This window comes from Chionomys nivalis, chromosome 8, assembly GCF_950005125.1.
Source record: "Chionomys nivalis chromosome 8, mChiNiv1.1, whole genome shotgun sequence".
Lineage (NCBI taxonomy): Eukaryota > Metazoa > Chordata > Mammalia > Rodentia > Cricetidae > Chionomys > Chionomys nivalis.
The window spans coordinates 75,067,415-75,082,890 of NC_080093.1; the positions used below are offsets into that span (position 1 = coordinate 75,067,415).

The 15,476-nt window shown below is 46.8% G+C and overlaps 1 protein-coding gene across 1 annotated transcript in view; it reads right to left on the reverse strand.

The window, feature by feature from the left end:
- The window catches only part of Scnn1g (sodium channel epithelial 1 subunit gamma), a 32,304-nt gene extending 17,036 nt beyond the window's left edge, over nt 1–15,268 (reverse strand). The window contains exons 1-6 of the mRNA XM_057778949.1: nt 15,175–15,268; nt 11,282–11,630; nt 9,071–9,389; nt 7,538–7,728; nt 6,108–6,211; nt 3,073–3,236 (exon numbers count right to left, since the gene is read on the reverse strand). Coding sequence (XP_057634932.1) covers nt 3,073–3,236; nt 6,108–6,211; nt 7,538–7,728; nt 9,071–9,389; nt 11,282–11,598 — 1,095 coding nt within the window. The 5' untranslated portion in view covers nt 11,599–11,630; nt 15,175–15,268. The remainder of the gene's footprint in view (nt 1–3,072; nt 3,237–6,107; nt 6,212–7,537; nt 7,729–9,070; nt 9,390–11,281; nt 11,631–15,174) is intronic.
- Nucleotides 15,269–15,476: the final 208 nt, after the last annotated feature.

Below are 15,476 nucleotides of genomic sequence, written 5' to 3' on the forward strand. Positions count from 1 at the left end.
GTTTTTAGCATACGCTTGGGCTTTAATCAAAATGATATTTTTAAAACAAAGCCTCACTATGTAGGCAGGGCTAGCTTCAAACTCCTGATCTTCCTCTTGCCTCCTACATGCTAGAATTACAGACATGTGTCACTGTGTCCAGCTAGACTTACAGGCATGTGCCACTGTATCCAGCTTTCAATGTTCAAAAAGTTTTACTATGTAGCTTAACATCCTACCCATGACTCTTTTATAGTTGCCATGCTCTCTGTATGGACTAGCCCTTTCTGACACCAATTAGTAGGAACTTCTTGTTCAAGAATCATCATTTAGGAAGCTTTTCCAATAGCCCCAGGCTATCTACCTGTCTAGCTACCCATCCATTCATTCTTTCATCCACTCACCTACCCAGTAATCACTGGGAATATGTTATGTTTTATAATCTGAAACTAGGTACAAGACAGACAGGGTCCTTGTTTCCCCAGACACAAGTTCTATGTTGCAGATGTATGTTGATCAATGGATCAATAAAAAATTGATCGATTGAGTGTTTGTGTGTGTGTGTGTGTGTGTGTCTGTCTGTCTGTCTGTGTCTGTGTTGCTAGAACCCAAAACGTTGAGCATACTAGGCAAATGCTCTACCATAAAGCTGCCTCCTCAGCCCAGAGGTGTTGATTTTTGTCTTCTCTTAAAGGTTGGGTTCATCTTTTGATATTCAGGGTCTTGACCATGTTAAGCCATGTAGGCCTTTAAGAAATAAGAAAAGTTTGGTGACCAATTCCCTAACTAAGTCTATCAGCTTAGCCTGCCTATCAACAATAAATAACGAGCAAACAAACAAACAAATGTGGAAAATGAAGAAGGAAGGAAGTCTAGCTTGTTTGGATTTATTCTTAGTGAGTCCCTGCTGACCTCTTAGTAATCCTTGTCTTTCTGTTGTTGTTGTTCGACATGGTCATCAATCATACCTCTGGCTGACTGACCCTGCTGTGTGGGTTTGATTTTCTACAGGTGTAGCAGAAAACTCAACCCGATCCTTGTTTACCCACCGTTGGTACAGAGACTGTTTGCTTAATAATGTGGTGGGTGTTTCCAAGCTCAAGGCAGAGACCCAGCGGGAAGAATCCATTTTCTTTTGAACTTTTGAAAGTTTAGAACTCTTAACCATTTTCAGATGCTACGAGAGGCAGGGGTGAGAGAGAAAGAGAGAGAGAGAGAGAGAGAGAGAGAGAGAGAGAGAGAGAGAGAGAGAAAGGGAGGAAAAGGTTGAAAAGTCCAAGTCCTTCTTCAGGGTTCAGAGAAACAGTATGGAGGATGTTGGGTGGAAATGTCCTCTGTTGTCTTCTGAGAGCTTTTGGCTCTTTGGTGAACAGAGAAATTAGTGGTACCCCAGGTTTTCCAATTCCTCATTTGAGCATGCTGAAGAATCAAGATGCTTTTTTATCTTTGGGAAATCAGGATTTATATAGCCCAAGCTGTACGTATTACCTATCCCTATGGTGGAACAAAGGCCCTAAGCGATGTGTGTCTGAGAGCATCTGTATCACCAGGCGACTATCAGGATGGTTTCCTCCCCCACACATTTTGAAAGGACAGATGGCCTGGGTACCACCACCATTCTACTTCATCCATCACCTCTCCTAGTGATCCTTAAGTCACATTTCCTCAGAATAGCATACCCTGAATCTCACTTCCTATGGGTCAGAATCCCATTCCTGTGGTTCAAATGTATCCCTTCAAAATTCATGTGTTATAAATGTAATCCCAAAATTCATGTGTCAATAATATTTGGGAAGGGCTCTTTGGAGATCATTAGGAGATTAGGGCACATGGTGGGTCTCTATGATGGCATTAGTGACTTTATAAGAAGAGGAAGAGTAACCTGAGCTAGAGTTCTCACTTTGTCAGGTTCCTGTCCTGTTACGACGCAGCAAGAAGACCCTTCACCAGTGATCACCACCATTCTGGGCTTTCCAGCCCCAAATCACAACTAAACAAAAGTCTCTATTTTATAAATAATCCAATTTGGGACTTTTAACCAGAAAACTGACCAAGACACCCATGATATGTTCTTATGAAGTCCTCTACCATCTGCCTTGTTTTGCATTTTGAGGTAGTGTCTTTCCATTTGGCCCAGGTAGGCCTGAAACTCAGCCTTGGCCTCTTAAGTGCTAGGGTTACAGACAGGATCCACTATGCCCAGCCTCATTCCTCCTCCATCGCATGCAGTAATTATAATTTGTCATTTGCACACTTTCTCACTCTTGATTCTCTCTGCTGGAGTCCCCTGGGTTTAGCACTGATAAAATACACAGAAAACAACTGTAGAAAGACTATATGATGGAGGGTCAATCAAGCCTCGAATGCCCACCACATCACCTCACAACCTCTGACTGAGAATCGTTTCAGTTTCTAAATCACATTTCCTGATAGTGTTGAGTCTTGTGATCATCACAAGGTTTTGATCCTTGACAAACCTTTCAGACCTTCTCATTTAGGAAATTTGAACCTGGTGGCTCAGATTTTGAAAACCACTGCTCTGCAGACTAAGTCTGTGAGGTGCAATGACTGAGTTTCCTGTGAGACATTGAACACAGATGCCGATAAAGACATAAGCAATAGTCTGCGAAGAGATTGTTGGTCTAGTTTTCCCAACACACACAGGTTAAAAAAATCTCCACTAAGGAAGAATGTAAAAAAAAAAAAAAACTATAATAGATATAATGTCTTCTTGTCAGAGTCCCTCATAGGCCTGTAAGCATGTTATCTGCTCTCTTTATATGTACACTGACAACTCTATAGCTAGTGTCTGATTTCTATACACACTTGTGCTTTGTTTTGTTTTTGGCAAGGGAGTTTCCCTGCGTTATTTCCCCAGATGGCATTCTGTGCTTGCTAACTCACATGAAAGATGCACACACAGATTTGAATACGATTCTTGGGATGACCATTGGGGTGGCCGTTGGAAAGCCCAGACCCATGCTCTCTTGGAAAACAGCATCCTTTATTATTAGCTGTTCCTCCATAGCCATCATTCAAAATAAAAAAAAAGTGTCCTCTTTTCTAAACATAAGCCAATGAATATCCTCTTACCAGGTGCATTCCTATGGAGGTGGACATTGCCGTCTCAATCTCTGTGCCCACATCTTCGATGAAGGGGTATTCATTCTGCTGATGGATAAGCACCTTGGCTCCAGTGGAGGACACCAGGAAGGGGTTGTATTCGTCTTCATTTATGTATAAGATGACTTGCAGACCTGAGAGACGGAGCAGCTTGCTGTGATCAAAGGCTAGCAAAACAGTCCCCAGGGGCTTTGGGGGAGCCTCCAATCCAAGACCCAGGGACTTCCAGGAAGTAAAGGGTAGGTGAATGCCAGACTGGAATCTCTAGGACAGTAAGATTTGTGTTTGATCTGCTTATTGCAAGTTCAAAGTAGTGGTTCAAATACATATCACAGTCGCAGTGCTAGCTAAGATTAAATTCCTGCTAAATATGAAGGAACTGGCCGAGATGTGTAAATCTACATAGTTGGTGGTAAAGGAGGTTCTACTGGGCATCCAAGGGTACCTTAAGTACTGTGGCTGTTTACAGAAGAGCCGAGGAAGAGATAACACGTGATCATGTGCCTGGTTGTTGGTTTAACCTCTCTCCTTCCCCTGTGTTTGTTCTCTCTGTGGGATATATTCTGTACCCAGCTGCCAGATGAAACTTTAAAGCCTGGAAATCAGTTCAAAGCACTGCCTGAAGCCCTTCAGTGAAACCTCTCTGAAATGCCACCGATTCTCCCTGCCTGTCACCATCAAGGCTACGAAGATGTAGCGGGATCTGTCTTTATCCTCAACTTACCCCCCTCTCTTCCTTTCTGGATCAGCTCCAAGCACACTGCTCTAGTGGGGTAGTTTGAATAAGAATTCCGCCCCCCCCCCCAGCCTGCCGTAATGCATATGTTGAATTCTTGGATCCCAGTTGGTGGGACTGTTTGGGAAGGAGGACTGTCCTTGGAGGAGATGTCACTGGGGTAAGCTCAGAGGCTTCAGACACTTCCTGCCACCCCTAGTATGCTCTCTGCCTCCTGCTTACAGTTCTTAGCTGTTCCTGCCACTATGGTTTTGTTCCATCACCATGGATTCTAACCTGCTGAAACTATAAGCCTAAACAAATGCTTTCATATGTTGCCTTGGTCGGGTTGTTTAATCATAGCAGCAGAAAGGTAACTAATACAATTTATTTATCTCTCTAGAACACATTGGATTCATTTTTTTTCTTTAGAACCCAGACTTCTGTGAACATGAACAGGGGCCTCCTCATCTTTAAATATCTCCCTCAATGAGGTCTTTCTGAGCCCCCCATTTTCCAGTTCAAACTCCCATTCTGAGCCCAGCCATTCTGTCTTCCCCTTTTCTGCTCCCTCCCCCTCCTACCTTTCATTAGTACTGTGATGAAATCATGTCTCTTTCCTCAGGCAGGCAAGTCCCCTAAAAGCAGGAATGGCGTCTGTCTCATTCCCCACTGTATCCCTAGCTCCTCAAAGTGGGGCCAGTGGATAGCAGATAGTGTTTGGTGAATGAATGAATGGCTATAATCTATGAGAACTTCAGAACTATCCTAACCCCTTCTATTTATAAATAAGGGAACTGAGCCCAGAGAGGGATGTGGCATACAGAAGGCCACACAGCTTCTCTACAGCAGAGCCAGAACTTTGCCTCTCTTCACTCAGTTCCTAGTCAGCCTCTTGCCAGAGCAACATGCACTCTGGGTCACAGCTTCTCATGGTCTTGGACAGAACACACACTTCAGAGTTATGAAAGCCAGGATTCTGAGTGTAGATTTCCCCTGTAACAGAGCCTGGCTATTCCTAACAAGAATATATCTGTGTAAAATATTAAGTTCTATTTACATTGAACTCTTCAAGAATTCCCTTTGGCTGGACACGGCGGTGTATGTATGCCTGTACTCTCAGAACTCAGGAGGCTGTGTTAGGAAGCTCACACGTTTGGGGTCACCCTGAGCTATAAACAAGGGCTAGGGGTACAGCCCGGCAGCAGAGTGCTTTGCCCAGTGTGTGCAAGGCCATTGGTTGGATCCTCAGCACCACAGAAAAGACATGGAGGAGCTCCTTTTGTGAGGAAACCAGGCCAGTCTGCCATGTTCTGACCTTCCTCATAAAGTAGACGTGGTACAAGTAGCGGTGTCCTAAACAGTTGTGGTGGTGGCCGCAGTGTCGTCGGTGATGGCTGCATGCACAGTGTGTGTGGCTAGAGTGTGTACCCTCCCTAGACCAGATTCACAGGACCAAGCGCCAGTCTCCAGTGTGAAGGCATCTGGAGACAGGATTTTAATGAAGGCTCACTAAGGTCTTAGGGGCATGGCTCTAATCCGATGGGACTGGTGTCCTTATAAAAAGGAGTGACATCACAGCACCCTCTTGAGACATAGGAAAGGCCATGTGAGGACACACGTAGAAGACAGTCACCTGCAACCACGAAGAGAAGTCTCATCTAAATCTGCAAGTGCCAGCACCTTAATCCTGAACTTCCAGTCTTCAGCATTGTGAGAAAATAATATCTATTGTTGATGCCACCCAAACCGTGGTATTATGGTATGGTAGCTGGAGTGTGTTCCAGAGCTTATTCTAAGTTCTCTGAATAACATTTACAGGAGCTACTGATATTGTTCTCGTTTTATAGTTGAAGGGCAGTAACCAAGGTCACACAGTGAGAGGCAGAGCAGGGGTTGGGCTCCAGAATCTGTCATCTGAACTAAACTGAAGGTGTGTCTGCCCGCCTAATCTCCTATTCAGCCCATCGGGGTTTAGCTCTGTTTAGACGCCACCTGCCCAGTATTAGTCACCCCAGCAACGAGCTTAAACCAGAGTGGTTTGTCAGCTGAAGGAAGCCCAGCAGTGTCTTTGTGGCTCTCTCAAAGATGGAGATGGCAGAAAGGAAAACACGCCTACCGCAAGGAAAAGAATGAACGCGGATGCTCATGTATGCACTGGGAGAGGGGAAGTGTGTCTTCACTTCAGAGCCATGGGGAGGGGATTGGAAGCACAAACGTCCCAACTTGCAGTCCTCACTTGTACTGCTGCCATCAGGGTAGTTACTCCAGTGTCTCAGGGTCCCCTTACCGTACTCACTGCCCCCCATGGAGGTGCTGAGGATAGTGGCATTCTCTCTGTTGTTGAACGTGTAGCAATTTCCATACATTGGATGGTGGAAAAGTGTGAAGTTCCTATGGAGGGAGAGAAAGGTTCACAAAGAGCTGGGCTGGGGCCTGCGCTTGTGCATCCCAGTTAAAATCGGGGAGCACCATGTTGATGGAGAAAGCCTTCCTTTGGGATAATGGCTGGGAAGGTGACTCACTCTTCCCATTCTCCTCTGGTGAAATGAACAGGTCCCTCAGCCAGGCTGACACGCCTTGATGTAGAATTTGACCATGCCCTTGTTTTCTCTCTCATAATCCTCTCGCTGCTTTCTCTATTTTGATTTCATATTATTTTGTCTTTGAAATAGGGTCTCATGTATGCCAGGCTCACTTCAAATTCCCCACGTGGCCAGGAAAAGCACTGAACATCCTATCCTGTGCTAGGGGTACAGGTGTGTACCACCATTCTAGGGGTGGAACCCGAGACTTGGGGCTGGTTAAGCAAGCATTCTGCCAACTGAACTACATCCTCAGCCTAGAGATAATATTCATGTCACGTGACTGCCCCCAAATTCCTCTACCCTTGAATTTATCTGACACTTAGAGCTTTTTGAATCCCCAGTCCCATGAAATGACCTTCAGAGGAGTCACATCCTATGGCCAATATGCAATTTCAGAACCTTTACCCTCAGGGTTACCCCCAAAACACTCAATATTTGCAAGGACCAATGTGTGTATTAATGTATAGAAGGGTCAGAATTCAAAAATTCAGAAAAAAGGTTGTTAAACCATTCAGACTGGTGGGGTCATCTCAGAATGTCCCAATGACCTAATTGTCACCACCAGGGATGATTATTGTATCCAAGGTGGAATGACTTGAAGAATCACAAATATAAACACTGCTGCCTGCTTCCTTCCTTCTCTTCCTTTCTTTTATCCCTCTCTCCCTTCCTTCCTTCCTTCCTTCCTTCCTTCCTTCCTTCCTTCCTTCCTTCCTTCCTCCCTCCCTCCCTCCCTCCCTCCCTCCCTCCCTCTCTCCCTCCCTCCCTTCCACTATACCAGAGTAGTGGCTCTCATACACTGTAGTAATATACAAAGCTACATGTGCGCTATTGACTACCTCGTGTTGTGATAGATTATTTAATGGGTTTAAAGATATTATGATTTGCCAGAGTGACTTCTAGGAAAGCCAGGGCTACACAGAGAAGCTCTGTCTCGGAAAAAAAAAAAGTACACAGATATTGTGATTTCACACCAGGTACATTTTTCCATTGACCCTGGAACCTAGCTCCCATGTACGTGATTTCCCACAGGGCAGAGTCAGTGTTCTTAAGACCCTCAGACAAGCTGCAGGTGCACGGAAAGGGGCCAAAGGTTAGAGCCTCTGGTCCTCAGAGAGTGTCCCCTCCTGACCTGGCATCACAGGACATCCCATCGAAGAAGCAGGTCACCAACAGTTCTTCAGCAGAATAGCTCATGTTGATTTTCTTCTCTAAAGGCACCTGCGCCATGATATTCATGTAGTGAAGCTTGTACCACTCCTGGATGGCATTGATTCCTGAGCTGAAGGTGTAGGTGGCACAGTCAGAGGTGTCATTTGAGCACTGTGAATAAGAGGAGACATCAGGCTATCAGTGCCACTGCTGTCAGAAAGACTGAGATGAGTAATAGATGCCAGGCGAGGTCCTCGGGAACAAGGTTGGTTTCCCCTTGCTTCCGGGAGCTTAGAGAGGTCAACCTTAAGGCTCAAGGATCAAAGAGAGAGTAAAGGACACTAAGGTCAACCCCTGTGACTTACTACTACTGTCTGCCATTGGACAAGAAGCAAATTCAGTCTTTAGGGTCCCCATATATACATGGCTTAGCTGGTTCATGTCACTGTCTTCCTACTGAACTCACCCATTTCTTATTATAGACACAGTCTGGATTCCCGGCCCAGACTCTGACACTACCACTCTGTAGGATCTCAGCCAAGGCACTAACGTATGGAGTTTGTCACTGACAGAATGTTAGCTGGAATACCGTCCTACCCAACCACTTGGCAAGTGGTTGGAAGGGCTCGTGTTTGAAACACTTAGCTACGAGGGCTCTAGAGAGAAGTCGTGGAACATTCCAGGCATTTTCATCACTCTGGGCTTGGAAAGTCTCCTGAAAGGACAAATTTCCAGAGAATTTATTATCAAGAGAATCATGTAAATATCCTATGAATGGAACCAGGAGGATTTTAGAAGTCTCAATGATTTTGATGAGGGGCCTTTTTCATTGTTTAAAATTTGGCTAGATTGATAGAATTGCTAGATTCAAAAGTCTCATAATCAAGGCTGCTAAAATGAAGAAATGGTCCCCAGCCATGCTCCAGTGGTGGCCTGGAGAGACACAGTAGTGATAGTCTTTGTCCGGGAGGGTACTATTGCTTCCTATTGCCACCCAAGTGGGACCAGAGAGGAGATAGGAAGCCTGGTATGGCACTTCGTGAAGGTAAGTACTCCTGGGATCCCTGGTGCATTTGCTGGAGTTTATTTTCCCCTTTCTGATGTCTGTGCAGTCAATCTGCTTTGGGGCCCTGTCAGGAGGTGATCGGGTGCCCCCGGACTTGGCTAAGTGGAACCCTAAGATGGAATCAGCATCGTAGGCATTACCAGAAGGAGTGAAAATGACATCTTTAATTCAGCATCAGTATCTGAATGAATCTCATCACTTCTTGCTCCCTAGGTCATTAGGTCTCTCCAAATTTCTGTCTTTAAAACGTCTGTGAGTCTCTTCTAAGACTTCACCCACGCCTAACTCTGCTTGAGGTTGGTTTCAGTTACTTGCCACCAAATCACTCTAACACGGTATAAATCTTACAGTTGGCCTACTGGCTATAAAGATCAAGAAGGGACTCTGAGCCCCACCACCCCCAGCTCCCCCTCCCATACATATGAGCTGTGACTAAGTGGGTCTTACCAACTGAAATCCCACCAATTTCTTCGACTCGTGAACATGCATGACATTAGAAGCCTTGTGGATGATTTTCCCACTGATTTTCCGCTTCCGACCAGTGAAGAAGTCCATGGCCTTTCTCTTCTCGTTCTCATTGAAGACCAGCAGCGGGATCAGGTTGAGGAATCTGGGTGGCGGGCCTTCCCAAGTGGATTGAATGGATCTTGCTTCCCGGCGTTTCTGAGTTGGATCCTCTGGAAAATCTTTGACCCCATACAGGGACTGTAAGGCCTGTTTTGTCTCCCTGTCCAAGTCAGTCAGAAGGTCACTCACAGCACTGTACCTGCCAAAGTGGAAAGGAGATATCACGGAGAGGAATGGCCTCTACACAGTGCCGCTGCTTCTACACCTCCCTTGGTGTCAGCCCTGTGTCTCCCGACCACTTCCTTGCCAAGGGGGCCAGGTCTTTCACTGTTTGTACCATCTAAAATGACATTGGATCCCCATTTTTGCAACATCTGTCAATTTACTCTTGGGTATGTTGAGGCCCCCAGTCAGTGTTTCTGGAATGTTGACTCTCAGGTGCCTCCCATAAAGTAGCCAAAATGAGGGCACATGAATAACTGCTAACTGTATGGGGCCCCGTTTCCATCCATCACACCCTGCCCACTGGACATCCCCCAGTCAGTGCTGCCAGGCAAGAGGTTGGGAGTGTCACCTTGACAACACCCGGGAGAACTGACGACGACAGGAAGCATCGTTTTGTTTGTTTTGTAAATGGTCACTATACCATGTGGTCCCAGTTTCTCTCAGAACACTATCTTCTCTCTCTCTCTCTCTTGCTTTCTGTAGAGGTCGTGACATAGCACAGTAGCTAGGGATATCAATTTCAGAGTCAAACTACCTGCCTTGTTCAAGTCTCCATCCTAAACCAGGCTATGTGACCTCAGACAAAGTTTCTTAGCGTTTCTGTGTCTCAGGTTCCCAGCTTTCTCATTTGTAAAATAAGGTTATTGGGAAGGCTCAATATGTTTACTATAGGCAAAAGAAATACAGCTGGGTGTGGTGGCACATAGCTACAATGCCAGCACTTGGGACGCTGAGGCAGGAAGATCACAAGTTCAAGAACAATCTGAGCTACATAGCATGACTGTCTCCAAGTATATAAATAATGTTAAATTATTAAAAGAAATATATATACACATAGGTAACTAAATGGCCACTATTATTTGTAGTGGCATAAGTATATTTGTTAATAGTTCACGACCTCACTGTAGCATAAGCTCTCCTAGGGCAAAGAGTGTGTTAGGGTTATTCTGTGCTGTGCCCTGGAACTCAGCAAAGTGGCTCACAATTTGCAAAGGTTAAGTAAATAATTATGGACAGAATATGGGTGGAGAAAGGAGAAGGTAAAGATGGGAGGAAGGGAGGAAGACAGTGAGGAGACTTTGGAGGTAGAGTCTGAGACCTGATTTTGGCTTTTGTCTTTGCCTTCAGCGCATGCCTCTGACCAACTCAGCTTCTGGTCAGTTCTGCTCTTCCCTGCTCTGCACCCCCCATGCTCTGCACCCCCGCAGCCCCCCTCAACCTCATCTCTGCATGCCCCACCCCTCTGCACGCCAGCACTGCATGCCAGCTCTGCACTCCCCCACTCCCCACCCCCTGCCACAAATTCTGGGGCCTTCTGACTTGCCTCCCAGATCAGTTTTCCATAATCCCAAAGATACTGATGACCCATTTAGAACAGGTCCTGCCACTGACAACAGGGCAGCACCAAGGGTTGATCCTGTCCAGAGCCCAGGGAGCTCAATTACTGGGCTGGGCTCACTGAGATGAGGGGTCAGGACAGCAAAGGATGCTTCCAGAAGTCACCTGGGTGTCACTTCTGAGTCAGCCTGGCTTTGGGGGAGAGTAAGGGAGTGAAGCTAAAGAAGCTAAGAGGAAAGTTCCCGCGGGCTACATGTGTGTTTGGGGGAGACAGAATGCTAACCTTGTTCCCTGGAATAGTCTCGAAGCAGAATTGCTGGAGCAGCTTTCCCTGCCTTCCTGCCTTAGACATAGCCATTGAACTGAGAGTATTTACAGGTCTGGAACCGATCTTGGCAATCAAATCAAATTTGTAAAACCTGTGTCAGCAGGCTGGCGTGGCACTCAGACTGCCGCTCTGGGGGAGGGGCTTTGGCATCCCTGAGAGGCCAGACTTTTCCGCTCCCAGATGCCAGGGCAGCCTCTTACTTGTAGGGGTTGATATTGCAGATAGTGACGGCAGGGAAATCCAGCTTCTGGAAGTGGACTTTGATGGAGACAGAGACAGTATAGAAAGAGAAGACGAGGAGGGCACACTGCCAGATGATGAGGGCCACTGCGGTCAGCGTGAACAGGATCCACAGCAGACGCCGAAGGCGGCCTCGGGACACCACAATGCGGCGGCAGCCGTGGGTGTTAGTGTTCAGGCAGTACCAATGCATCAGGTCCTTAATAGTTGGTGCCTGGGGGCCTCGAACCGGCAGATTCTTTTTGATTTTGGCTTTGATCTTCTCTCCAGGCGCCATGGTGAGGAGGGGACTTTGCAGTCTGCAGAGTCCTGAGGGACAGAGGAGACTGTAAGTGAGCTTGCAAGCATGGGCCTGCCAACCCTGTCCCTTGAGCTTCTGACTGGGAAACACCAAGCCCACATGCTCTTAGAGGCCATCTTCTTCTGAGGGCTGGACAGGCTGCATTCTGAGCCCTTGGCCCCTTCTCCAGGATGTTTGCTTTGGGCTACCACAGCTGCCTCCTCCTCTGAGGGCCCCCAGGCCAAGCCCTGTGGGGGCAGGGCAATATATAACCTGCACATACTGGCTGGACTGGCTGAAGGACCTTTCCCTGGAGTTCCTTGGGCTGGTGACCTCACAGCAACTCAGCCAGACTTCTGTTACAGGCTGGGAACTATAACCCGTGCCTTATCGCTTCCACTGGCCACCTCTCCTTGAGAGCAACCTTCCTGTGTTATGATGGTTCATGGTGCCTAGCAAAATGTCCCTCCTGCACACACTAGGCAAGGTGTCACTCACTGACTGATGTAATCTCCTACAACTTCCCAGCAGCTGTTACAGATCATGTCCTGACCATGTTTCCCATCTCCTTTCCATGTTGCTGTCTTACAAGTGAAATAATTGGTTTCTTCTCTTTACTGTCAGTTCAAGTGCTTTCTGCAGCACCCGACGTAATGACTGTTGGCTGTTCCATATTTAGCAGGCATCGTGCCATTTTACCTGGTTTTAAGATAGTATAGTCTGGAGAGGGCACCTTGATTCAGTGGCAGCTTTGGGGGTGAGTTTTGGGAAATGAATGAGCACATTCACAGTTTGTATGGTGCCTCTCAGCTGCAGAAACAGCACGGTACAAGATATTCATTTTAGCAATGAACTCACTGTACCGTAGATGGAATTATCAGTCTCATACATATGTGATCTCTGTATATAAATAGGCAGGAGTTTATATGTATTTCAACAATCACATGAGATGGATATATGTACTGTTATCTCCATGTCAGATAGATGGAGTGACTTGCTCATGATACATAGCATGGTTCCTGTGTCCGTATGGGGTCTGTGTTCAAGTCAAGGTCTTTGATGACCCCATCAAGTTATTTTCTTTTTCAAGATGACTGTACAAACTAGTGGGTTTTGTTATGGCATTTTCATACATATGTGTCATACTCTGTTCCTATTTCTCTCCCCCATTGCACTTGCTGGTCCTTTTCTTCCTCCCAAATAACCCCCCATTCTGCTTTCATGCCATATGTATTCTTTACTCCCTCTTTACTCCTCCCCTCCTCCCTTAAAATCTTCATCCGTTTGCTCATGATCCCCTTGTTATTCCCCCCAAACACACATTTAAATCTAGGCTCTGTATATGAGAGAAAACATCTTTTAAAGAATGGCTTTTTTTGCTTAACATAATGATTTCCATTTCTATCATCAAGTTCTCTAGGTGGGATTCTGGACCAAAAGAATTGATTTTCTTCTGTCCCGAATACATGAGATATGGTCCAAAATTGGGGGAAAGCTGGGGGAATAAATCTCTCAAGTTTACCATGCTAGCGGGTTTAAGTCTTTTTTTTTTTTTTTTTTTTTTTTTTTTTTTTTTTTTGGTTTTTTGAGACAGGGTTTCTCTGTGGTTTTGGAGCCTGTCCTGGAACTAGCTCTTGTAGATCAGGCTGGTCTCGAACTCACAGAGATCCGCCTGCCTCTGCCTCCCAAGTGCTGGGATTAAGTCTTATAATACAAAAGAAAGAGAGAATGGGGGCCAGGGATGAGATGCTCAGAGGCCAGACTACCCCCATAACCTGTCCCCTATAGACTTACATAATTGTTCTAGATAGAGAAAAGCTATCTCCTATTTTCAAAATTATGCCATTAGCCTCTTGACCAGCAGTAATTTACTTGGTTTTACTTTGTTTTAAATACTGTGTCACCCTTTAAAAAAAAAGGTGTGTGGTATGGTGGTACACCTTAAATTCCAGCACTCAAAAGGCAAAGGCAGGAGGGTGTCTGTGAGTGCAAGTATTCTGGTCTACATACCAAGTTCTAGGCCACCCAGGGATACAAAGAAGGGAGGAAGGAAGGAAGGAAGGAAGGAAGGAAGGAAGGAAGGAAGGAAGGAAGGAAGGAGTTAGCAGTTTGTATTTAAAGAGCAACTCCAGGATCAATTCATGTAAAACTGCAGCCCAGAGATGATTCCCTCCTCTGCCAGACTTTTGCCAGAAGCTAAATTCTGGACACTCTTGTTTCTAACACTAGGTCTTCTCAATGAAGATGATTCTTGGGGTTCCTCTGACCCTTCATCTCTTCCCCCAGAGGATCAGCCAGTCATGTTTGGGGGATTCCAGAATGTTCACATAAATATTTCAACTCTAAGGTAAAACAAGATTATAGGTAGCACTAGACTGTGGGGCTTGATTCAATCCAGTGCTTTCACAGAGGAATTTGAAGTTGATTTGATACATTCAGAACTCATCTTAAGGGTTAGCTCACTGAATGTGCTCAACAATCTTCTCAGGTAGGGATCATAACTCCCCCGTTATACAAACGAAATGGAGACACCGATAGACCAAATAGCTTGCCCAAGGTCATAATAGAGAGTGTCCGGGTTAGGATTTGAACTCAAGAACTAGTTATGCTGTTCCCTAAGTAATGACAGTGGTTGCAGACGACAGCTGCACTAGCAGCAGTAATAGCAGCTGCCAGTCACTGATAAACCGGCACCCAGGCCTCCTATTCCGACTTTCTCCCCTGATTTCTCACTGCAGAATAAATGAGGCCTTATCACTACTCCCATCTCACAGAGGTGCAAAGTGAGGTGCGAAGAGGTTGCTTGCCCAAGGTCACACAGTACAAAAGACTTAAAGAATTCTTTGAAATTCCAGGTCCCTGGTTTCTTCCTGACACCTGTTCTTCTCCCTCGCTTGCCCTCAAACCTTGCCTCTTCTGTGTGGAAAATAAAACTTGGTGAGGGGTGAGACCTTTGCCAGGCTCTGTTGTTCATCCGAGAACTTGGCTCGAAAGCCTGGGACCAGGGAAAGTTTCGATTCCCTCAATGCCACAGTGCTGTTCGCATATAACTTGAGGCTCAAAGGTAAGGACTCAAGGCTGTGAAACAGCACTACCCCACGGACACGCTGCAGGCCCTGTCTCTCCGGCGGGGAGCGACCTGGCGCAGTTTTGTGGCAAAAGCCATCTGCTTTGTGACGGCAGCCGCTTCCAACCAGACCGCTTCAAGTGCTTAATTCTTTCTCCAACAGTCACCTCCAAAGAAAAGCTTTCTGGCGGCCGAAAAGAACAGTCGCGGTCAAGTGCATGCTCTTCAAGGCTGGGAAGTGGGGTGAGCTGGGCAGAGAAGAGCCGAAACGCACTCCCCGCTCCCGCCCCCGCTTCCAGTGGCTCAGAAGCGCCCGTCGATCAGCTTTGTATTCCGACCGGGGTCTGGGGAGAAGCCTGGAGCTGGACCCAGATCGCCCGGGAAGTGTCTCAGCATCCCGCCACCCGGGGACAGCATAATCTTCTTCTTGGAAAGTCACCGCGCCCCGTGGCTGCTCAGATACTTGGAACCCCGGAAAAGGAGGGACCCGACGCGGCTGAACTTACCTCTCGGGATCGGAAGGGTCGCGGGTGGCGTGTCTGGGTCTGGGGACGCTCGTCTTCTGACTTCATAAAGCCAGCATCTCCAGGAGGCACAACCAGGAGCGCTCGTGGGCCAGGCCTAGGCTACGCCCCTAGACACCCCGCCCCTTCAGACTCCGCCCACACCTGCCCAGGTGTTTTCCCCGGGTCACCCCCGGACTTGTCTCTGCCTAGAGTAAGCCATGACCCCGCAGCGCCACCTCCCGTCCTGAGTCAGCGCTGCGCCTCAGCCCGTACTGAGCTGCGTCTTGCTGCGGCACCGCCTG